The sequence below is a fragment of the Phodopus roborovskii genome, unplaced genomic scaffold (assembly GCF_943737965.1).
Source record: "Phodopus roborovskii unplaced genomic scaffold, PHOROB, whole genome shotgun sequence".
Lineage (NCBI taxonomy): Eukaryota > Metazoa > Chordata > Mammalia > Rodentia > Cricetidae > Phodopus > Phodopus roborovskii.
In genome coordinates this window covers 1,444,091-1,466,941 of record NW_026126571.1, presented here as the reverse complement: position 1 = coordinate 1,466,941, position 22,851 = coordinate 1,444,091, and the positions used below count along the sequence as shown (strand labels likewise).

Sequence of the window (22,851 nt, the reverse complement as noted above, 5' to 3'; positions counted from 1 at the left end):
TTAATAACAGCAAAAAGTAAAGGCTCACCATGTAGCCCAGGCTGCCCTTGAATTTGCCTCCCCCCCCCCCCATCCTAGGATCACAGGCTGCGCTCCCATGACTGACTTCTTTGTTACGAATCATAGGCAAATTTATCTGGCCTATAATTCTGTCTTCTGGAAAACCAAATTCACATACAGGGTGGCTCTGAAGATGAAGTGAGGTAATATACACACAGCAAATGAGTCAGTCAGTGTTGGCCGACTCCTGCTGAAATTCCGCATCCGTAATTATTACCCATTATCTTTATAATGAGCCAAATGTTCTGGCAGTACTCAGGACACAGCGCACAGTAGGCATGCATGGATTAATTCAGAAGCTGAAGTTAGCTCCGTAGTAGAATGCTTGTCTACTACAAGCAAGACCCTGTGTCAAATATAACTCTAGCATAAAGAGTTGGTGAAGTTTTGTTTGTTTGTTTTGGACAAAGTCTCACCATGCAGCCTTGGCTGTCCTGGAACTCACTGAATAGAATATGCTGGCCTCACACTCAAAGATCTGCTTGCCTCTGCCTCTCAAGGGAACGTGCTGGGATTAAAGACATGCACTACCACACCTAGCTTCGGTTTTTGACAGGATCTGACTTGGTGTCTTGGTTGGTCTACAACTCCCGGATGCAGACCAGACTAGCCTTCAAGTTATAGAGGTCTTTCTGCCTCTGCTTTCCAAGGGCTAGGATTAAAGATGTGCAACACCACACCCGGCTGCACAAATGTTAAAAGATGCTGGGCGTGAGTTAGAGGATGTACAGGTCTACCATGTGAGTCCCTGGCCTAAAAAAAACAAAAATACCACCTTTAATCCCAGCACTCAAAAGCGAGGCAGGAGAATCTGTGAGTTTGAGCTCCAGTCTATATAGAGAATTCCAGAACAGCCAGGACTGCATAAAAAGACCTCGTTTCGGAGAAAAAAAAACCTTCTCATCTTCCAAGTCATCACCTATCCTCAACTGCGGTGTCAGCAGAGGCCGCGGTGCGGGCGGTCACGTAGAGCGGCGGGATGAAGGATGGGAGAGCGTGTGTGATTTAGAGGGTCTCCGGAGTCGTCATCTACCTTCAAACCATGTTGACAGCGTCTTCGGACCGGCAAGGGTTTTCGGGAGCAGAGGAGCTCACGTGAAAACCTGGGACTGCCCATGTAGTTGTGTGCAGAGGTCCCGTTTTTTCCAGCTGGGGGTCACTGCCAAAACAGGGCGGGGCCTTGGTGGTAGCCACGCCCACCTCTCTGCAGAGGCTGCTTAGCGGCCTTCACCCGTTGCACCTCCGTTTCTTCTACTGCAGCTTCGCACTGTGCACTCGAGAATCCCGGGGTGAATAAGGCGTGGCCAATTTCCAATCCCTGCCCCAAATCCTTGCAGAGGCCGCACCCCTTCCGCTCCAGTCACCTGGTCCTGCGGTACTAGCTGGAGGGTCGGCCGGAGGGGCTGGACCAGTGAGGGTGTCCCGCCTGCATCCCTGCAGAGGCCGCGCCTCTCTCAGGGCTCCTAAAGCTTCCAAGGCAGCCACAGGCTGGTGGAGCCGGGGGGCGGGGCCTGGGCGGGGCCTGGGCGGGGCGTGACGTCGCGGGGCGGCCGGCCGCCCGGGAGGCGGGGAGGTGGGGCGGCGGGGAGGCGGCGGCCCGCTCGGCCCAGGCCATCCCGCAGCTGCGGCGGTCGGTGCGCTGCAGGCAGCGCCGGGAGCCGGCTCCTAACAGCATCCCGCAGCTGCCGCCTCTGTCGCTCGGTCCCGGGGTCAGACATGGCCCTGGTGCGAGACACTGAGCCGGCGGCCGGGTCCTCCCGCTGGTTGCCCACGCACGTCCAGGTGACCGTGCTGCGGGCCAGCGGGTTGCGGGGCAAGAGCTCAGGCGCCGGCAGCACCAGCGACGCGTACACGGTGATCCAGGTGGGCCGCGAGAAGTACAGCACCTCGGTGGTGGAGAAGACGCAAGGCTGCCCGGAATGGTGCGAGGAGTGCTCGTTCGAGCTGCCGCCTGGAGCCCTGGACGGCCTGCTGCGGGCACAGGAGGCAGACGGGGCTCCTGCGCCCTGGGCCTCGGGCCCCAATGCCGCCTGCGAGCTGGTGCTCACCACCATGCACCGCTCGCTCATCGGTGTGGACAAGTTTCTGGGCCGGGCCACCGTGGCTCTGGACGAGGTCTTCCGCGCGGGCCGCGCCCAGCACACGCAGTGAGTCTGGGCGCTGGGAGCGGGTGCAGAACGGTTGAAGGCCTAACCGGGCGGGGCTGGTGGGACATCGGGACCACGACCTCGCGCTCAAGGACACAAACCGACACATTAGTTGTTGCCTCTCATTTTGGGGGCCCGTGACTGTTTCCCCAACAGCCTTGGGGGCCTGGAAGACCTGATGGAGCTGGCATAGTGACCAAGCGTTAGTACATGGCCAAGGAAAGTTCGTAATGGGCTTCTGAGGCTGTGAAGAAGTCAAGAAGGGAGATTTTAGGGCTTCGGGCCTGCTGCTTTCCTATCCTCAGAGAGGTGCCCAGCCTGTAGTGGAGTGAGGAGAAGACTGTCTCACCTTGTAGACTCAGCAAGGTGAGGTCGTTATCTTCCAGAGCAAGATTGAAGGGAGATGCCCCGACAAAACCTAGGAGTTACACAAAGCATTTGGCTCTTGAATGTATAGGGATGCCCTTCACCATCTAGACATGCTCCTTGACTCTGTGTCCAGGAGAGAATTGGGCCACCTCTTAAGAGCAGGAAGGGGACACTTGGGCCAGCTTGCTCCCAGTGAGGCAGTGGCATTGTTATGGTGTCCAGCTGTTCTCCAGGTATTTTCCTTAGAAAGAAAGGATAGGAGGGGACTTTTTGCTTTGTTTTGAGACAGGTTCTCTCTATGTAGCCCTGGCTGTTCTGGAATTTGCTTGAATTCAGAGATCCTCCTGCCTCTGCCTCCCCAATGCTTGATTCAAAGGTGTGTGCTACCAAACCAAAATCTGGCTGTAAGGATAGGATGTTTTGATCATTTATTTTGGCAGGGTTTGGTTCACAGGGGGTTCACAGCTTGGCAGGGCAGTGGTGGTACACATTTTTTAATCCTAGCACTTAAAGAGACAGAGACAGGTCAATCTCTTTGAGTTTGAGTCCAGCCTTGTCTATAAGTGAGTTCCAGGCTAGCCTTGGCTACACAGAGAAACCCTGTCTTGAAAAACAAAAACTACCAAAGACTTGGAACACCTTTTCCTGTTTGGGTCTGGAACCATCTGGAAGTTGTTCCCCTGGACTGACCACCTCTTGTGGCTTGCTGGAGCAGTTTGTTTCTAAGCCTCCTGGGTGGGGTCTGTCTGTAAGGGGATGGGTGCAGAGTGGTACCATACACAGGAGAGCTGCTGGAAAGGGTTTGTTGGTTTTGAGTAGATCATGGGAGGTTTCACTGAGAGGGATGAGCCAGGTACAGATGAAAAGGGAAGCTGGATTCACATAGAAAAAGGTCCAACCTTGAGTGATTTCCCCCCCTCCCCCCGCCCCAAACATGTCTAGGGAAGGGCTCTCCTGGCTGGTCTGCTGTGGCTGGGATGCGATAGAACCCGGCACATTCCAAGCAGAGCTCTGGCCTGACCTCATCCCCCTCCCCTGGCTTCTCTCCTCCTTCACTCATGACTTGCTGTTTGGTTGCTGGGTGTGGAGTCATGTGGCACAACTTGGTCCTTGTTTCGTTCTGTTCCTTCCAAACTCTTTTGTGTCCTTCCCCTCCTTCCTGGTCCAGGCAGACCAGGGAACTGGGCGTGGGATGGAATGGTCTCCCCTGATCTCTTAGCTTAGCTTCGTCCTCTTCCCGTTCCCATCACCCCTTTGCCATTTGGCTATTCCAACCAGGAGTAGATAGATACATGTGGCATTTGTTTTTTAGAGGAAAGGTGGACCAAAGGGGGCAGATTAAAACAAAACAAGCCAAAACAACAACAGTAACAACAGAACAAGCTTGCTGGGAGAAGTTTCCTTGATTCCCCCCCCCCTTTCTTTCCAGTTCATGCCCTTGCTTCCTTCTTGGCCTTGAATCTTGCTTAGTGGAGCTGGCCCAGCCTGCAAGTCCAGGTGGGCCTGTTTTCAGCCAAGAACAGTACTCCCGGGAGGCTTGGACGTGCTATCCCTTGATCTGAATGGGAGCTTTACTTTACTTCCAGAAGTCATCTTTTCCACAAGAATTGCCTCACACCCAGCTGGCTGCCTTTCTGCTGATGCACTGAGGGCTTATTTATGGAGCTGGAGAGGGCAGGGGGTGGGGTACATAGGGTGGGCAAAGGAAAAGTCCACAGAGTTGGCCCGATTCTTCTGGACCTCACAGCATGCTCACTGACAGAGAACCAGGGCAGCCTCCTGTTCTGCGTCCCAACGGCTTCAATGGGCACTCATGGAGGCATTTCCTGGGCCATCGTGGCCTGAGCCGCCCAGGCAGTGCGTTGATACAAAGCCCAGGTGTCAAGGCAGAGAAGATCGGGGTAACATCCTCAGTTTTTGGATGCTGGTGGAAAAGTACTCTATTCTCGTTAAGTCCAGGAGGCTGGGGTGGAGGGAGCAGGTGGTGACCCCGTTACCTAGAGAATCTGACTTGGGGAGAGCAGGCTGGCTAGGCAGGTAAACTCTTGAGTGACTCGCTTTACTAGTCTTTAAAATGGGGGTAACTTACACCTTCCCAGGGGTTGATGTGGGAGATGAACAGAGAATACAGAGGATGACCTAGTGCAGTTTCCAGGCGCGCGTGCGAGTGCGCAAGTGCGTGTGTGTGTCTATCTGTGTCTGTGTCTGTGTCTGTGTGTGTGTCTCTGTGTGTGTGTCTATGTGTCTCTGTGTGTGTCTATGTGTGTGTGTGTCTGTATCTGTCTGTGTGTCTGTCTGTGTCTGTCTCTGTGTGTGTGTCTGTGTGTGTGTGTCTATGTGTATGTGTGTCTATGTGTATGTGTGTCTCTGTGTGTGTGTGTCTCTGTGTGTGTGTGTCTGTGTGGAGTATCAGGGTTCTCAACTGTCCTTTGTAGCCCTCAGAGGCCCAAGAGCTTGAGCTGCGCCTGGGAAGCACCCATGGTCCTTAAGCCAGGCTCAGGTCACCCAGTGGCTCTGCAGCTCTCCCTGTCAGCCTTGCTTGGCACTGCCCTGCCCTGGAGGAAGACACACTGGCAGTTTTGGTCCTCTAGCCTTTTCACCACATCTCTGCAAGGGTCTTGATGATATAGACTGGTGAAATGCCATCCGGGAAGGCTTGGTGTAATTTTCGATGGCTGCTTTCACAAGGGTAGGGTTGGAGTTGCTGTGGGACCTTGCTTCCTGTGCTGTGGCTCTAGTTACCCAGGGACCCCTGAAAGTCACTTCTCTGTGAGGCATTCTTCAATGCGAGAGGCTTTACTGGAGGCTTTCGAAATACCCGAAGAGGAAATCCACCCCCACCCCCCACCCCAGAGATGGAACTTCGGTGGCTAGTGTGTGCTAGGCAAGCACATAACTGCTGAGCTGTGTTTCCAGCCGGCGGAGAGGAAGCTCTCAAAACAAAAAACATGGAGCATTTGACACTTGGTTAGAGCTACTTTCCATCTGGAGTACCATCTTCCTGCGTGACACCGGTGTTGGGGTTGTAGCTGGAACAGTTCCAAGGTGCTACACACTTCTAGCTTTTTCCACCACTTCCTCCCACCCTGGAATGCCCGGTGGGTGCCAGCTTTGCTATTCTGACTTCCAGGACCTAGATGGATAGTGGCAGTTAGTTCTCTTTGTTACCTGTGGGGTCAGATTGTTCTGGACTTCCTGCTGTGGATGTGGCTTGTACCACAGGGGAACCATCCTGAGTAACTTGAAGGAGGAAAGAGGACATGGCAAGAATGTTTGAATGAGGTTAGGGAGCCTGTCACAGAGTTTTTTTTTTGTTTGTTTGTTTTTGTTTGTTTTTGTTTTGTTTTGTTTTGGGCAGGGAGACCTGCTTTGGCCCCCTGAGAGTGTTGGTTGGTCGATACTGGGAAAGGAGAAGACAAGAAGACATAGCCTTCTCTCTGACCTGGTCCCAGCCTGGAAGCCTTCGGGACAGAAATAAATTGGGCTGGTCCTCTGGAAAAGCCACGGCTGTAGGTTTGTCAGCTGGGACCAGTTGTCTTCTCTCATCATCTAAAACTGTTTGTGACCATGACCGGGCTGCTGACGGCCCCTTGAGAGGATTGGTCAGTTCCTGCCCAGCCTGTGCTGCTCTTTTATCTTTTCAATTTTGGAGAGGGCCGGCCCAGGGAAGCTCATGGGTGTGGAGGTCTGAGGGCAGAGGTTCTTCCTGGCTGGTCACCACCATTTAAACTCCCGATTCTTCTGCGGCTGCCTCCTGAGACCTGGAGTGACTGGCATGAGCCATTGCACTTGGCCGTGGGAAGGGTCTCTGGGTTTTTTTCTTCCCACAGCCCTGCAACCTCTCTACTGGCTTCTAGGTTTTCAAGAAGCAGCCAAGGCCCACTGAGGCCCCTTGTTTAGTCCCCTGCTTGGACCCCAGGTCTGCAGTGGAACCTGGGGGCTGCTGGGGAGGGGTCATATGCAGAAGGTGTCATTAGGATGGACAGGCTTCATCTCTGAATTTGTGATCCAGTGGCCTACCGCTATTTGGGGCTGTTTGAGCAGCATCACCATCACCGGGGAGTGGGGCAGAGGAGGTGTGATTTCCTCTTCCTGGCCCAGTGGCTTCCCCTTTCCTTTGAATCTGTCCCTGGCCCTGAGTCCTGGGCCAGACCCAGGCAGTCACCAGGGGTCTGCCCCCTCCTCACTCCACTAGGTAGATAGGGACAAGGTACAAGCCAGCAGAACCACCATCCTGGTTGGCCTTGAGGCCTGGTTTTGCTTTAATTTTTTTTTTTTTTTCCCCTTTGTGACAGGGTTTCACTGTATATTTGAGGCTGACCTGGAACTTGCTATGTAGTCCAGGCTGCAGCTGGCCGCTCTTGTTATGGCAGTCACCCTGGTCCAGTGACGCTTACTTACTTTCCTTGCTGCTAAACTGCTGGTCTGGCCTTCTCCAGATGTTTCCCTCGCCCTTCCCGCCCTGTTGGGGGCAGACGACTAACACAATGATAGGAGCGGCTGTTGCTCTGTGGAAATCAGCCCCCACATTTTATTTCCCTGTACAGAGTGTGCCCTCAGGCCGGATCCTGGAAGCCCAGTACTGAAAGACTGGTCACTCCATTCTTTTTGAGCTGGCTTCCTGACACATGGCGATGAGGCCTTGCACAGGGTTAGGCCCAGTGTCTCCTCAGCCAGCACTGAGCAGAGCTTCTAGAGGAGATGCCGTGGGGAGAGGCTCCAGCAGGGAATCTACCTTTGGTTTGCCTCCTACCTAGTGGGTCTTTACTCAGGGAATTCCAGCCTCAGAGCTAGAGGAGCCTGGGCATGTGGGGATAAGGAGAAGGGAGCCCAGGAGCTACTCAGTAGTCAGGGAGGGCGTGGCCCTCTGTGTGGCTTCTGTTAAGCTCTGGCAGCCTGAAGAATTATTGGTGAGCAAGAGCTGGCATTTGGGGCCCTGTGTGCACTGTGGGGGTTTCTGTGAATTGGGAGCAGAAGGGGATCTCTGGGTTCTCCACAGACCTCTAGAGGCATCCTTGGAGCACATGGTAAAGTTCAAGATGAGTCTCTGGAATGGGAGGGACTCCAGAGATAGGGGTGTGGGCATTTATCTGCATCGGGAGGAAGCACTTTAATTAAAACCTGTGTTTTGGGTCCCAGACAGGAATCCTGGATATGTTCTGAGCAGATGGGTCACTGGACTTGCTGTAGTCAAGGCCAGCCTCCTTGGGGAGATGACCAGTTGGGTGGCCATCGGAGAGCCTCTTTACCTCCCAACCCCAGGACTGATGAGTTCTTTCTCGTTCTAATGTGCCAGTCACTAAATCCCTTCTGAGATTCCCTTACCTCAGAGCAAGCCTGTGAGCTTTCATCCGTGTTACCTTGCTTCGCGGCTGAGTAGTTCTCGGCACACAGAGGTGAACTGACTTTGACACAGCACGTGATAGGTAGAATTAGGACGTGAACCTTCTGGGCTCTCGACCACACCACCATAGGGACATTGGTCCACCCGCCCTTCCCCCACCTTGCACAAGTCCAGGCTTGGCGGTGGGGGGGTGGGGGGGTGGGGGTGGGGGGAGCCTTGCTGAGGCTCCCTCTCCCTCTCCAATTCGGATCTCTAGATCTTGGGGTTGTCCTTGGAACTGCTTTTCCTAGCAGAGCCCTGAGTTTATGAGTTAAGCAGTTTATGGGTGTCTAGCTGGTCACGTTCATCCCAGGGCATAAGTGTTGTTTGGTACCTAGTGTATCACTAGGCTAGGCTGAGGCCTGGGACACTCCTCGGACGTGGATGGGCCCATCCAACTTCTCCCGAGGTGTCGCATGCTTGCGTGGCTTGACGGAAGGCTGCTAACCCTCTGGTTCTTCCTCTCACACTTGCTGTTTGCCTCCCACTTTCTCAACATCTGGGAAGCCTTTCCTGAGGGTCCCCCGTGAGACCTCTGTGCCTGGGCAATGCTGGGGACGAGACGAGAGGAAGGAAATGGGACAGAAGGGTGTTCCAGAAGAGACTTCTAGGAAGCTCTTACCCACGGAGCCAGCAGCCAGCCCCAGAGGAGAGTCAGGAGGAGAGGTCTTCATAGGGCTGGAGGAACCAGACTTGGCTCCCGGGGGATGCAGAAGAGACCTGATGGGGCGCAGCAACCAAAAAGCAGGGAAGGGGCCCCTGCAGAAGTGTGGGGAAAGGCAGGGGAGGGGAGCCGAGCCGAGCTTAGGTACATCTTGAGCCCACCCTGAGCACTTTGCTCTCTTTCTCAGAGGCAGCCAGTTTTTCCAGCCCTGGGGTAGCTTCCGAACTTACTTCCTGCATTACAAGCAAGCGGACTGCATATTTCTCCTCCCTGTTTGCTCAAGTGCAGCATTCTCGAATGCAGCTCTGCACCTGTGACCCGCCTGCTTTGCTTTCCCACAGGGGTAGGATTATTATTGGCATCTGTTTATGCTGGGGTTCAGACAGAGGCTCCTCTGGGCTCTGGTCTGACCTCTTTGAAGCAAGGCTCCTGTAGAAAGTGAGGTTAGCACCCCAGAGGCCAGGTAGGTCAGGTCCTTCTTGTCGCTGGAGCGCAGCATGAAAGGTCATCTTGCCTTCCTCCTGGATAGTCATTGCTACATGGTCCTGGCTGCCTCGTTCCTTGAGGCAAGTGACCTCCTGTAAAAGGCCTTCCACAGACAATAAGCCCAAAGCTTTTGTGTGTGGCTGGCCTACTTCTCAGCATGCTTTTCCAGAATTATCTCATTTTTTACTCCCCACTGAGGGCAGCAGGTGACTCCTAGACACGGAAGACCGGGGTCTCAGGACATGGGATGACCCATCCAAGGGTTCAGGGTTTGTTAGTGGTGGCAGGTTTCTTACCTCGGGCCCAGTGCACCTTCCCCTGCCTGGACTCCCAGCCCTGCACCCCAAATATCTGCCCTTTTGCTTGGTGGTTAGACCTGCCTTCTGGCATTTTTATAGCACGGGGCTCCCAGCCCCTTCTGAGGACAGCCGACTGCAGACCTTTGGAACTTGAGGCAGTGGACAAGTAGTAGAGGGGGTGTTTATACGGAGCACGTGGGAGTGCGGGCTGAAACTGACTCGGGTGTGAAGTGACAACCCCAGGGGTAACTAGTGAACGATAGTCTGCGTCCCCTCCAAGGGCTGTGGCTGCCAGGCCGGGCATGGTGCCAGGGGAGACCATAAGATTAGTCTTTGGGCCTGATAAAAGGCTCGATGGTGTCCTGCGATTGTCGGCTTGTAGTGTAAATGTAGAGACCAAGTCAAAGAGAAGGTTGTGGGAGTTAGGGGACATGTGTGGCCTGAGAGCCCGCCACTCCTGCCCACTGGTGTATGACACACACTGCTTCCATGGGGTTTTGAGAGGCGAGGAGGCGGAAGAGGGAGGTGGAAGGCAGAGGAGATTGGGGGTTGGTGTCTCCTGGTTGTTTCCAGACTTCAGCTGTAACTTTTAGCTGGTGCTTTCCCATTTTTAAATTTACCATAGGCAGATTTTTTTTTGCCTCTGCAAAATGAAGTGTTAAAATAGGTTTAAAAATGGCACATACCTTTAATCCCAGCACCTGGGAGGCAGAGGCAGGTAGATCTCTGAGTTCGAGGCCAGCCTGGTCTACAGATTGAGTTCCAGGACAGTCAGGACTACACAGAGAAACCCTGTCTCAAAGGGGGGGGGGGGAATCCACCTAAAGAGCTCTGCTTAATAGTAGATAGAGCCTTGTCTACCATGTGTGAGGTCCTGGGCTCAACTCCTACTACTGTAAAAAAAGCAAAAACCCAACCCAACCCAATAAGGCACTCAGGGAGCTGGAGATGTGGCTCAGGTGGGAGAGGGTGCCCGCCAGCATGCCAGAAGTCCAGGGTTCCATCCCCAGCACTGCATGAACTGGTGTAGTGGCCTTTGCCTGTATTCCCAGTGCTTGAGAGGTAGAGGCAGGAAGATGGGGGGGGGGGGTTCAGAGTCGTTCTCCATTACAAAGTTGAAGGCCAATTGGCGTATATGAGACCCTGCCTCCAAAAAAAAAATTTCATTCAGTAAGAATCAAGCCTTTCAGCTAAGGGGGTGGGGGGTAGGGGGTGGGGGTGTCCCACAGTGCTCTTAAAGAACCCTCCCACCAGTTTCTTTCTGTGAATACGTTAATCTGAGTCGTGCTGGTACCGTATCTTTATCTAGTGGATGGTAGAAGGGTGGCGTGATTTGTTTTACTTGTTCTTTTGTTTTGAGACGGGATTTCCCAGAGTTACCCAGAGTTGCCTGGAAATCTTGAGCCCAGGTGATTCTCCTGCTTCAGCCTCCTGAACAGCTGGGAGCCGAACAGCTGGGTATTTGTTTGCACCGTTTACTCTTTTGTCAGTCATGCTGACTAGACACCCAGGAAGACAAGGAGGAGTTTACTTTGGCTTACACTTTGAGAGGTGTTCCTGAGGTCTGGGGTCTGGAGCCCGTGGTAGAGGTGACTGTTTTACCTCATGGTTGCCTGGAAGAAAATCCAGGCCCCTACCTTGGGCCTGCTCCTTTCCAACTTGGCCTCCTACCATCTCCATTAAAGCCATCCAATTGCGAATATATGAGTAGTTGAGCCCTTGGGTGAAGATAGAGCTCTGCTCCAGTCACCCACCAGGAAGAAGCCTGCAGCACTTTAGCCTTTGGGGAACACTTCACATGCAGACGCAGACAAGTGGCACCCTGGGTTGTGGGGTAGAAAAGGTGAACGAGTGTTGGTTTCTACTGTCCATTGCTGGGGGATCCGGTATGGAATGGTGCTGCCAGGGCACAGAAAGGTCCCTTGAGGAAGCCCCCATCCCTCCTGCGTCCCCATTGCCTCTGCGTCAGGATTTCCTGTCTGAGAGAAGGTCTCTGTGTAGCTAGCTCATGCTGGCCTTGAACTTGCCATGTTGCAAAGAATGACTTCGAAATCCTTATCCTCCAGCCTCCACCCCGCAAACGCTGGGGTTACAGGCATGCACTACTGCGCTCAGCTTCCCAGAGTTGTTTCTTACAGTTTTTGCATTATTTGCTATTGTGTCCTGATACCCACTGTGAGCAGGTACCTGTGTGCTCCAGTGTGTGTTAGGGGTCAGAGGGTGACTGGGGTCAGTCCTCCTGTCCACTGGAGGTCCCAGGGATTGAACTGGGGTCCCTGGGCTTGTGTTATAGTGGTTTTACCTGTTAACCATCTCTCTGGCCCCAGGATTTTCTCTTCTTCCCTTTTCTTTAACTTTCTTTCTGTTTAAATGTGGGTGTATAAATGCATGGCACACGTGGAGGTCAGAGGACAGCTTTCTGGAATGTTCTCTCCTTTCACCATGTAGGTCCCTTGGGTCAAACTCAGGTTGCCAGCCTTGGTGGCAAGCACCTTTGCCTTCTGAGCCCTCTCCGTGGCCCAGGATTATGTTTTTAAACGTCTGTTTTAGGCAGTGAGCTGCTGATACAAAAATAAACAAAGGAGTCTGTTTATTAATTTATGGTCAGAAATTGCTGTATACGGCGTTTGGGGATCGCAGGACCGGCCCATGCTCACCTCCCTTCTGTCTGTAGTGCCCTCCCATGGCGCCCTCTCTTCCCACATTGGTCTTCTGTCCTTGAGTTACACCGTGCAATGTGTTTCAGGGGTCACAGTAAAGTCACAGGCATGGTGGCTTACACACCTGTAACCCCAGCACTTAGGCTGAGGAGGATTACTGAGCATTCCAGGCCAGCCCGGAGGAATGGCTCAGTGACTAAGAGTGTGCATTGCTCTTCCAGAGGACCTGAGTTTAGTCCCAAGCACCCGAATCAAGTGGCTCACAACCACCTATAATTCCAGCTCCAGGGCATCCATACCCTTCCCTGGTCTCCGTGGACATTTGCATTCATGGGCACAAATTCATACACAGATACACACACATAAATAATAAATCTTTAAAAAAAAAAGTAAAAACAAGGAAAGAACATTCTAGTTCCTTTGTGTGTGGAGGGTTGTCTGCCCCATCTGCCCCCAGTCTACCCCAAGTCTGTTCCCAGTCTGCCCCAGTTTAACACCCCCCTCCCCGTTTGCCCCCCAGGCTACCCTGCAATCTACCTCCCACGTCGGCCCACAGTCTGCCTCCATCTACCCCAGTCTGCCCTTTGCAGCCCAGCCCAGTGCCTGTACTTTCTGTTCCTTCCATCTGGGATGTCTTACACACTTCTCCTGCCCTCCCTGTCCTTCAAGCCCACTCTAAGTAGCTGATCCTAGCTAGGGCCACTCCCGCTTCCCCGGCCGGCCGCAGCTCTCCTGCGATGACTGTCATTCCTTTATTTATTCGCCTCTGGTTTCCCCACCAGGGTGTGAGTTCCACAGGACACTCTGTTCTTGCCCCTGGAATATTTGAGTGGAGGCCTGGCTCAGCAACCTCTGGCTGGGTCGTGCCGCTGGCAGGACACTGTGCCTCTGGGAGGGATGTTGCTGGCCTGTGTGCTGGGTGCCAACGTGGAGTGAAGAGACATCTGTTCACACAGCAGGGAGCTTCCTCACAGTCGGGTAGGACCAGGGTAGAGAGCCCACTGCTGAGCCTGAGTTACCCCGAGTTCATGCAGGAAGCCCTTGCCCACATAGGGAGGACTCATCTAGAAGTGTAATGTCTGGCAATGGAGAATTGTAATGAACGGCATCATGAGCATCTACCTCCAGGGCCGCAGGAGGTCCGGTTCCTCTACCAGATGATGTATGGAACAGAGGAGGGGGGGAAGTTGGGAGAGGAGACCGACAACCAACAGTTTTGAAGGGATTTTTGGCTTGGGCAGGATTGTCATGGAGCTGCTGTTGGGGGATGATGTTTTCACTTAGCACCTGAGACTTAAGTTGGCTCCAGAATATTCTGGAACATTTATATGGTCCTGACTCATACCACCCTCCCCCCCACACACACACAGGGTTTCTCTTAGAGCCTGACCTGGAACTAGCTCCTGTAGACCAGGCTGGTCTGGAACTCACAGGAATCCTCCTGCCTCTGCCTCCCCAGTGCTGGGATTAAAGGCGTGCGCCACCACTGCTGGCTCGGTTCTCACAATCCTTTTTGTCCAATTAGGGACCGATGATGGGTGATGGGGTTACCCTAGACCCTTGCAGAGGTTGGGGTTGGCCTTTTCTCTTGTTTTATGTTTGGCCCCAACTCTTAATGATGCTGTCCAACTCCTGAGCCTTGTGCTTACCCGTGAACACCTCAGCCCCACCCACTCACCAGTCCAGCAGATGTCTACCCAAGTGCAGATTGGTGAGCCAGTGGCTCATTGGGCCTACTTATAGGAGCCTGCCATGGGCACCTTGAAGGCTTATTACAGGAGTGTGGGAGACCCCAGAATAACTTCATCCTCTCAAAGCCCATCCCAGTATGAGTCAACCTTCTACTTAGATATTACAGTGCCTTCTAAGGCCATGAGCGGCCAAACAGTGTTCTGGGAAGCTAAGGTGAAGAGAGAATTGAGGGAATGTCTGGAATCTATCCCATCTCTCTTTTATTTTGTTTTTGAGACACAGTTTATTTTAAATTTCTGGCTGTCTTGGAACTGGCTATGTAGACCAAGCTGGCCTGGAACTCACAGAGATCTGCCTGCCTCTGCCTCCCAAGTGCTGGGATCAAAGGTGAGTGCCACCGCTGCCCGGCCTGTCACTGCCTCTTAAATGCTGGGATTAAAAGCATGCGCTACCATGCCCGGCAAAACTTCTTTGTTTGTTTTTTCTAAGACAGGGTTTCTCTGTATTGCAGCCCTAGCTGTCCTGGAACTCTCTGTAGACCAGGCTGGCCTCAAACCCACAGAGATCCTCCTGCCTCTGCCCCCTTAGTGTTGGGATTAAAGGCATGCATCACTATGGCCTGAATGAAGCTGGTGCTTCTAACTGCTGACAGGGCTAAGAATCAGGAGTGTGTGGTGTTGGTCGCATGAGGAATAGCTTTTGTGCCGTAGGGGGCAGGTGCCCTTGCCTGGTCCCCCTCTCTCCCTCCCCGCCCAGTTGCCTTCATTGGCACTCAGGGTGTTTGAAGACCAAACTGATCACCATGGCCATGGCATGATGCTGGGGAACCTGAGTGCCCCTGGGTGGGAAGTGACAGAGGTGCATGCCTCCTGCTGGAGCCTCTCAGTCTTGCTGGACAGGGAGGGAGGCCTGGCTCTCTGCTGAGATCCCTTCCTGGGATCTCGGTCTTGCTTGTGCTGTGGGACCATTTGGCCTCCAAAGCCCATGGACCTCTTTCCTTCTCAGAGTTGGGTCTCCAAATAGACAGTTTCCAAACTCTGCACACCAAGGATGTTAGAAAAAGGCATAGGCTTAGTCCTGTGTTGAATCCAGGGATCTGGTTCTGTTCTCATTGTTATGTAGGTCAGAGCAGTGCTGGTATGCTTTTAACAGCTGCCAATCAAAATGAAACAACCGTGTGTGTGTGTGTGTGTGTGTGTGTGTGTGTGTGTGATAATCTTCTATGTATTGGCACTATGCTGTTACACACACACACACACACACCCCTTTCGGTTTATTTCAGTTTAGAGGGACTAGAGCGATGGCCCAGTGGTTAAGATCACATACACGGTTCACCTGTACCCCCCTCTTTCTAATTTATTTTTCACATTCCAATCCCCGTCCCCCTCCCTCCTCTCCTCCCGCTCCCCCCACTTCCCCTTCTCCTCCCATCTCCTCGGAGAGGGTGAGGCCTCCCATAGGAAGTCTGCTAAGTCTGTCCATCATCTCGCTGAGGCAGGACCAAGGCACCTGTCCACCCCACACCCCTGTGTCTAGGCTGGGTAAGGGATCTCTCCATGTAGAACGGGCTCCACTGAGTCAGTGTGTGCGTTAGTGTTAGATCTTGGACCCAGCCAGTGGCTTCATATGTTGTCCCAGCCGCACCATGTTTTTATGACTCAGGAGCTGCTCCCCATCCTGGCCTCACAGGACTGTGAGGGAGGGGATCAGGGCATTTCAGTGCGCTGTGTGCTTCCTATAGTGAGGGGCTGTGTTTATAGAGAAGCAGCGATGAGCTCAGAGGTGGGGCTTGAGGTCAGAACCCAGCCGGTTCCTTCCCTGATCTAGGTACTTTCTGGGTCTGTCAGGGCATCTTCTCCCTGGGTGGGTGTGAAGGCCAGGTCCCTTCACAGAGGTCACATGGCCCCAGGGCCTAGCCCTGGAGGTCACCAAAGGAAGGAGAGTCTGGCCCCTCTACACCTTGCTGAAGCTGGGGCTGTAGCTCAGTTGGTGGTAGAGCGCTTGCATGGCAGCGTGCCTGTGCCTGAGGCCCTGGCTCCCATCCCCAGCACCACATAAAGCCGGGTAATCAATCTACGCATGAAGTCCTAGCACTCAGGTAGAGGCAAGAGGGTCAGAAAAGTTGAAGGTCACCCTCAATTGCATATCAAATCGGACGCCAGCCTGGGCTACACGATACCGTGTCTCAAAACAGAAGCAAGCTGTGCAGAAGAGCCTTCTACACAGAGCCATGGAGGCCAGGCCTGGGCTGTGAGGTAGCCTTCCCTGTCAGATGAGCCTCCTCCCCAAGCCCATGTCCTTGACGAAGTCCAGTGGTCACGCGTAGACTTGGGACTCAGCTTCCAGCCCATGAGAACGGGCGGAGAGCAGCGGGTGGGGAGCAAGCTCCCGGCGGGGTTAGTTGTGGTTAGTTAGGGTCTGGCTCACTTGTCTGCCTCCCCTCACACAAATGTGGCTCCAGGCAGCAGTAGCCTGGTCACCACTGGGCAGAAATGGAACCCTCTGGAAAATACCTGCGGCGTTCAGGTCTTTAATGTTGGCATGCGTGTAGAATGTGTGCGCATGTGAATGTATGCCCCGGCACATGTGTGGAGGTCAGAGGACACCCCCAGGTGTCAGTTCTTATCTTCTGTCTTGATTGAGTCAAGGTCTCTTTGCCATTGCTTCTGAAGATTCTCCTGTGTTTGCCTCGCATCTCCTTATAGGAGCACTGGGGTTACAGATGTGGGCCGGCATGCCCAGCCTGCCTTATATGGGTTGTGGGGATTTGAATTCATGTTCTTACGCTTGCGTGGCAAGGGCTTCACTGACTGAGCTAGCTCAAGACCAGCCCAAAGCCAGGCTCTTCTGGGACATGAAAGACACACACTTGTCTGTTCTACGCCCTGCTTACTTACTTGCGTTAACTTGCTGTGCACTGTGCATAGCAGTTTTGGGTGCATGTATGTGGGTAATGACGGCCTGCAGGGACTGAGGAGTCTGTGCTTTGAGGACCAGGCATGTGTTGGGGGGGGGTCATAGGTCGAGTGGGGGTCACTGTTCTTCCTGTGGCATTTCAGAAGCGGTTTGGGGGAAAAGAGGCCACATTCATCTTAGCACACTTTGTTTATAGGGAATGCTTTTTGAGGCTGGTCCATACCCCAGGTGTATTATTATCTCTTGGCAGGTTGCCTCATTCTGGAGAGGGATGGGGACATCTGGGGTTAGTCATCTCACAAGAAGTATGTCTTAGCTAGGCCAGGTAACACAGGCCTAATGAGACGGACAGACCAGAGTTCAAAGCCAGCCTGGGTTACAGGGCAAGGACAAGGTCAGCTGGGTCAACTTAGTGAAACCTTATTTCAAAAATAATTAGTGGGCTAGAGAAATGGCTCCGTGGTTAAAAGAGTGCTCTTCCAGAGGACCCAGGTTCACTTCCCAAGCACCCAAATGGTGGCTCACAACCATCTGTAACTCTCAATTGCAGGATCTGATGCTCTCCTCTGGCCTCTAAAGACACCAGGCACACGCCTGGAGCACAGACATATGTGTAGGTAAAACACCCATACACACACACACACACACACACAAAATTAGAAATAAGCAAATAAAAAGGAAGTGTAGTATAACTCAGTAGTGAAACACTTGCTTAGACTGCATGAGGGCCTACATCCAAAAGCAACAGTACCCCAAACAAAAGCAGCCATGTCCTGTTGGCAGTGGTGGTGCTTAGCTGTATCCCTAGCATCAGGCAGGCGGAGGCCACTCTGGGTAATATCACGGGACTCTTGTCTAAAAAATAAAATAAAATTAAAAAAAACAAAAAGGAAGACAGAGAAAGAAAAGCATGTCCTGACTTGGCTGGGCCCAGGGCAACAAAGGGTTCTGGTTCCACCCGAGTGTCTTCGAGAATGCAATGCACAGAGGGAAATTTGGTAGAAAAACTTGACAAACTGATGGAGATAACACAGGAACCATCCATCTTGTTCCGACCAGGGCTGAGGGTCGTTGTCTGAAGTGTCTCCACAAATCTGTATCATCTGTCTACCTCCAGTCAGGACTTTATAGTTTAATAAGTTTTGGGGGTGAGTCCTGGTGTCTCTAGAGGGAGAGGTTAACAGACAAAGCAATCCTGCACTGATGATGCCCAGCAGGTTGGAGCCTTGGCTGCAGATCTAGGCTTTGTTGAGGTTGTGATCAAATCCTCGTGGATTTCAGCTGGGTCTTAACCATGAATGGGCGTAATGGGCAGGCATAGCGTGGGCTGAGGTTCTCAGGGCTGTGACAGGCTCACTCAGGCAGGTGTAGGGGGGAGGTGGAGGGGGGGGAGACCACGTGAGACTTCCAGAGTCAGGCCCTGTCCAACCTGGAAAAGGTTAGGAGAAGGCTGTTTGTCATGCGGTGTGTGTCCACTGTGTCAACCCAGTAGGCAGTGTCTGTGGCTGCCTTTGCCCTAGACACACAGTAGCTTGGTGCCTGGCAGGTCTGGGTGGGGTGTATTTGAGGACTTACCTAGTCTAGGAATGAGGAAGCAAGAATTTTGGTGGATGTTTTTGCCATTCAGGGTCAACTTTCTGGAGGAAGGCCAAGCTCTGAGCAAGTCCTCGGGATACTCAAGGTCCCAGAACTGGTGGCCAGAGAGGCCCGAGGATTCAGAAAGCAAAGTTAGCCAGATGCTATAGAAGTCAGGCACACACCTTAATCCCAGCAGCCAGAAGCTAGGAGGTGGTGGTAGTGCACACCTTTAATCCTAGGACTCAGGATTATGAGATAGACGGATCTCTGTGAGTTCAAGGCCAGCCAGGGATACATTAGAGTCTAAAAGACTAAACTCACACCTTTAATCCCAAGACTCATAAGAGGTATTTAAGAAAGGAGCAGGGTCTCAAGGTGAGGCATTCTCCAGCCACGCTGAGGAGAGCCAGCACGGTCAGCCCATTCAGCCTGAGGTAGTGGAAAGAGCCAGTGGCCTGTACCTGCTTTTCTGTTCTTCGGCTTGAAGTTTGAATACCAACATCAGTCTCTGGGTCGTTTTATTTATTGTGTTACATAGGAGTGATGATTTCCTGTGTCCCAAGGCATTTTTAGCTCCAGAATTCTCTGGACAAGAGAATCTGCGAAATGCTGAGTGTTTGAATCACTTTCCCCTTAGATGTGATAAAATACCCTCACAAAAGCAAGGTAAGGGTCAAGGGACAAAGGATGGGATTTAGGTCACAGTTGGAGGTGCAGCCCATCGTGGTGGTGAGGTCATCCTGGCAAGAATGTGACACAGCTGGTCACAGGAAGCAGAAACAAATGCTTAGCTTCCCCGTTGTCCTGACTCCAGCCCATGGGACAGTTAGGTGCCTCCGTTAAGTTAAGGTGTGTCTTCCCATATCAGTGAACCTAATAGATAATCCCTCTTAGATGTGCTTGCTTACCAGGTGACTTTCCATCATTCAGATCAACAGTTAATATTAACCATCGCATTGGGCAAAGGCCTGCTTCCTTCCTGGCCTCCCAGAGAGAGACTTGAATTTCCTGGGAGAAGTATCAGATGGGACAGTGACCTCACAGGGGAGAAGGTCAAGCTTCAGCCCGGGCTGCTGACACCCCTGCCTTTACCGGGGGAAGTCCCCAGAGCCACCCCTTTTGGTGGCCCCAGAAGCTGAAGAGGAAGACAGGAGGTCAAGCGTCGTATTTCTCCTTGCTATCACAGCAGTGGGAGATGCTCCTTATTAAAGATTCAGGCAGTACAAAAATAGCCACGTAGGATGAGATCATTCCATGCAGCCTCTCACCCCGGCCATCTTTTGTGCTGCATGTGACCTTCAGGCCAAGCACAGAGAATGTCTGAGGCCCACCTCATGTCTTAGCAGAGGCTGGCTTGGACAGTTGACCAGGCCAAGCATAGATGATGTCTGTGGGCCACCTAGTGTCTCCGGGGTTGGCTTGGATTGGAGTCAGAGTCCACACTTTTTTTTTTTTTTTTTTTTTTTTTTTTTTTGCTTCTAGTGAGGCTCTGTCTAGATCTGGGGACAGTGACTAGGCAGGCCTTGGTCTTTAAAGACCTAAGGGCCAGATGTCGTGGCACAAGCCACTCAGAGGCCTGAGGCTGGAGTATCCTAATTTAGAGACCAACCTAGGCTACATAACAATACCCTGTCTCAAAAGGCAATAAAAGCCGCCCCTCCCCCAAATAAAACAAACGCCCTGCCTCCAAGCCCTTTGGTAAGTTAATGTTGTGTGTTTGGCTGAGAAACTTTACCACCCTTACTCACATTGAGACGGGTTTCACTGAGTAACCCAGGCTGGCTTTGAGCTGTCACCATCTTGCTGCAGCCTCCCAAGAGCTGGGATTATGGTTGTGCACCTACTGTCCTGGCTACATAGAGGATTTTTTTTCCCTCTCCAAGACAAGACAGGGTTTCTTTGTATAACAGCCCTGGCTGTCCTGGTCCTGGAGCTCTTTTTTGTTTGTTTGGTTGGTTTTGTTTTTCAAGACAGGGTTTCTCTGTGGCTTTGGAAGCTGTCCTGGAACTCACTCTGTAGACCAGGCTGGCCTCAAACTCACAGAGATCTGCCTGCCCCTACCTCCCAGTGCTGGAATTAAAGGCATGCACCACCATGCCCAGCTAAGACCTATTCTAATAAGCTAAAAAATAAATATTTAAAAATATTAACTAAGCAGGGAATGGTTGTGCATGCTTGGTTGTGATGGTTGAGACAGGAGGAATGGTCTGGGTTCAAGACCAGCATGAATGAACTACATTAAAAAAAAAAAAAGGTTTTCTTCAAAAAATAAGTTGTATCAACAGGCAGATCTCTGAGTTTGATGTCAGCCTGGCCTACAGAGTGAGTTCCAGGACAGCCAGGGCCACAAAAGGAACCCAGTCTTGACAAGTAAAAAATAAAAGCATGGGGTTGGGCTGGAGAGATGGCTTAGAGGTTGAGAACATGGGCTGTTCTTCCAGAGGTCCTGAGTTCAATTCCCAGTTCAGAACCATCTATAAGGACATCTGGTCCCCTCTTTTGACCCATAGGCATACATGCATACATAACTGTATGCATAATAAACAAAGCTTTGAAAAAAAAGCCAAAATTTGTTTCAGATATGTTTATTTTACTATTTTATGTATATTAGTGCTTAGCCTGTATTGTGTGAGCACCATGTGTGCAAGTATCAGCCCAGCCTGGTACAGAGTGAGTTCCAGCCCAGCCTGGTCTACAGAGTGAGTTCCAGGCCAACCAAAGCTATATGGTGAAACTCTTTCCAAAGAACAAAACCTAATAATACCAGTCATAAATCTTGGCTGGATATCTGGTATTGCAGAATGTTGTAGAACATCTTCCACAGTTTCCAGAGCCGATAGATATTTTGATTTCATAAGCAATGCTGAGATCACCACTTCACATAAATACATACGGCAAAATGGCAAAAGTATGTTTTAGGGCCGATTCAGACATTCCTAGAAAGTTTTCTAATTCCATCAAAATTCATTTAATGATTTTCAATTTTTAAGCATTTGTTAAAGCATAAATTGATCACATGTTGACCATATTCTTTGTTTTTAAATAAAACACAAAACAACTGTAAAGGGAATTTTTATATGTGTACAAATGCATATGGGTTGGGTGTGTGTGTGTGTGTGTGTGTGTGTGTGGAGGCCAGGGAACTACATTGAGTGTCATTACTTAGGAGCCACCCACCTTGCCTTTTGACAGTCTCTGGCTCACCTTAGTGGTAGGCTAAGCTGGTTGGCCAGTGAGCATCAGGGAATCTGCCTGTCTCTGCCTCCTTGCTGTCAGATTTACAAGTACATGTCACTGAGCCGGCTGCTTGTGTGCCACCCTCCCAGACCTCAAACAGTGATGTTTCGGTCAGACATTCTCATACATCCCAGAGACACACTGTAATACTCACATGCTGAGAAATGGAGACAGGGAAACGTGGAGCCTTTGTGTTTGTGATTAAACTTAACGAGTCTCTAAAAACAGGAAACTTCGTGTATGCAGTAATAACCTCGAGATTCATAACATACAGTAGTCTCAAATCTGAGCTAAAGCTTTTGGAGCAGCACTGGCTGGCGTGTGGTATGATGGGTGTGAACAGTACAAAGTGTTCCTTTTGGGTGTTCACACCTGGGGCTGCAGCAAATGTGTCTGAGGAATAACACCTTGGATTCATTACAGGTTTGATTTTGAAGTAAATTTTGTTTCTATCCATACACTGACCTTTCTGGCCAAAATTTTCACAGCTCCACATTCAGTTCTGTCTATGGGGGTCAAACCCTCAGTTTAAGAAGCTGGGGTTCAGTTAAAGAATGTGATCCAACCTCTTCATAAAGGTATCTTTTCCTCTTGCTAAGTCAGCAACCTGCAGATGTGTGTGTGTGTGTGTATCTGTGTGTGTGTGTTGTCTGTCTGTGTATGTATGTGTGTATGTCTGTGTGTGTGTGTAGGTAAGAGGTCAATTTCTGGGGTCATTGTCTATTGCTCCCCACCTTATTTGGACCTGGAGCTCTCAGACTATCCATAGTGGCTGACCAGTGAGCCCAGGAACCCTCCTCTCCCTCAGCCCTGGGGTAACAGACACATGACACCACATCCAGCTATTTATGTGGGTGCTGGGGACCCAAACTCGGGTCCCCATGCATGGCAGACACCTTACCAACTGACCACATCTTCAGCCCCAGCAGGGGACGCTTTGAGAGAAAATTAACCTCCCATTTCTGAGAACCCCTACTCACAGAGTTAGTGTCACCAGTGACCCTGATCTACACCTGCTGTTTAAACACATCACACCAGCTTGCCCCACAGCTCTATTAGGTCCAGGAGGACCTGGAAGGTTAGTGCAGTACACTCTGGGCATTTCTGTGAGGATTCCCAAAGCCAGGGAGCACTGTCCCCAATGTGAGTGGCAGTAGCCATTGCGATGTCATCCAGAAGGAGATGCCATCAGCCAGGCATCTGTCCCTGGTGAGCAGCTTCCCCCATGAGTGCCTGCAGCCTCACCACGGACTTAGAATGGAGGGAGGCATGGGCTATGACCTCTGACACTGTGAGCTAAAGTAACCCTTTCCCGTTGAAGATACAAATACTGGGCAAAATAACATCACAGTGACTGCTG

The 22,851-nt window shown here is 51.8% G+C and overlaps 1 protein-coding gene across 1 annotated transcript in view; it reads left to right on the top strand.

Annotated features, from left to right (window-relative positions):
• Nucleotides 1-1,624: 1,624 nt before the first annotated feature.
• The window catches only part of Rab11fip5 (RAB11 family interacting protein 5), a 35,163-nt gene continuing 13,936 nt past the window's right edge, over nucleotides 1,625-22,851 (top strand). The window contains exon 1 of the mRNA XM_051202779.1: nucleotides 1,625-2,207. Coding sequence (XP_051058736.1) covers nucleotides 1,777-2,207 — 431 coding nt within the window. The 5' untranslated portion in view covers nucleotides 1,625-1,776. The remainder of the gene's footprint in view (nucleotides 2,208-22,851) is intronic.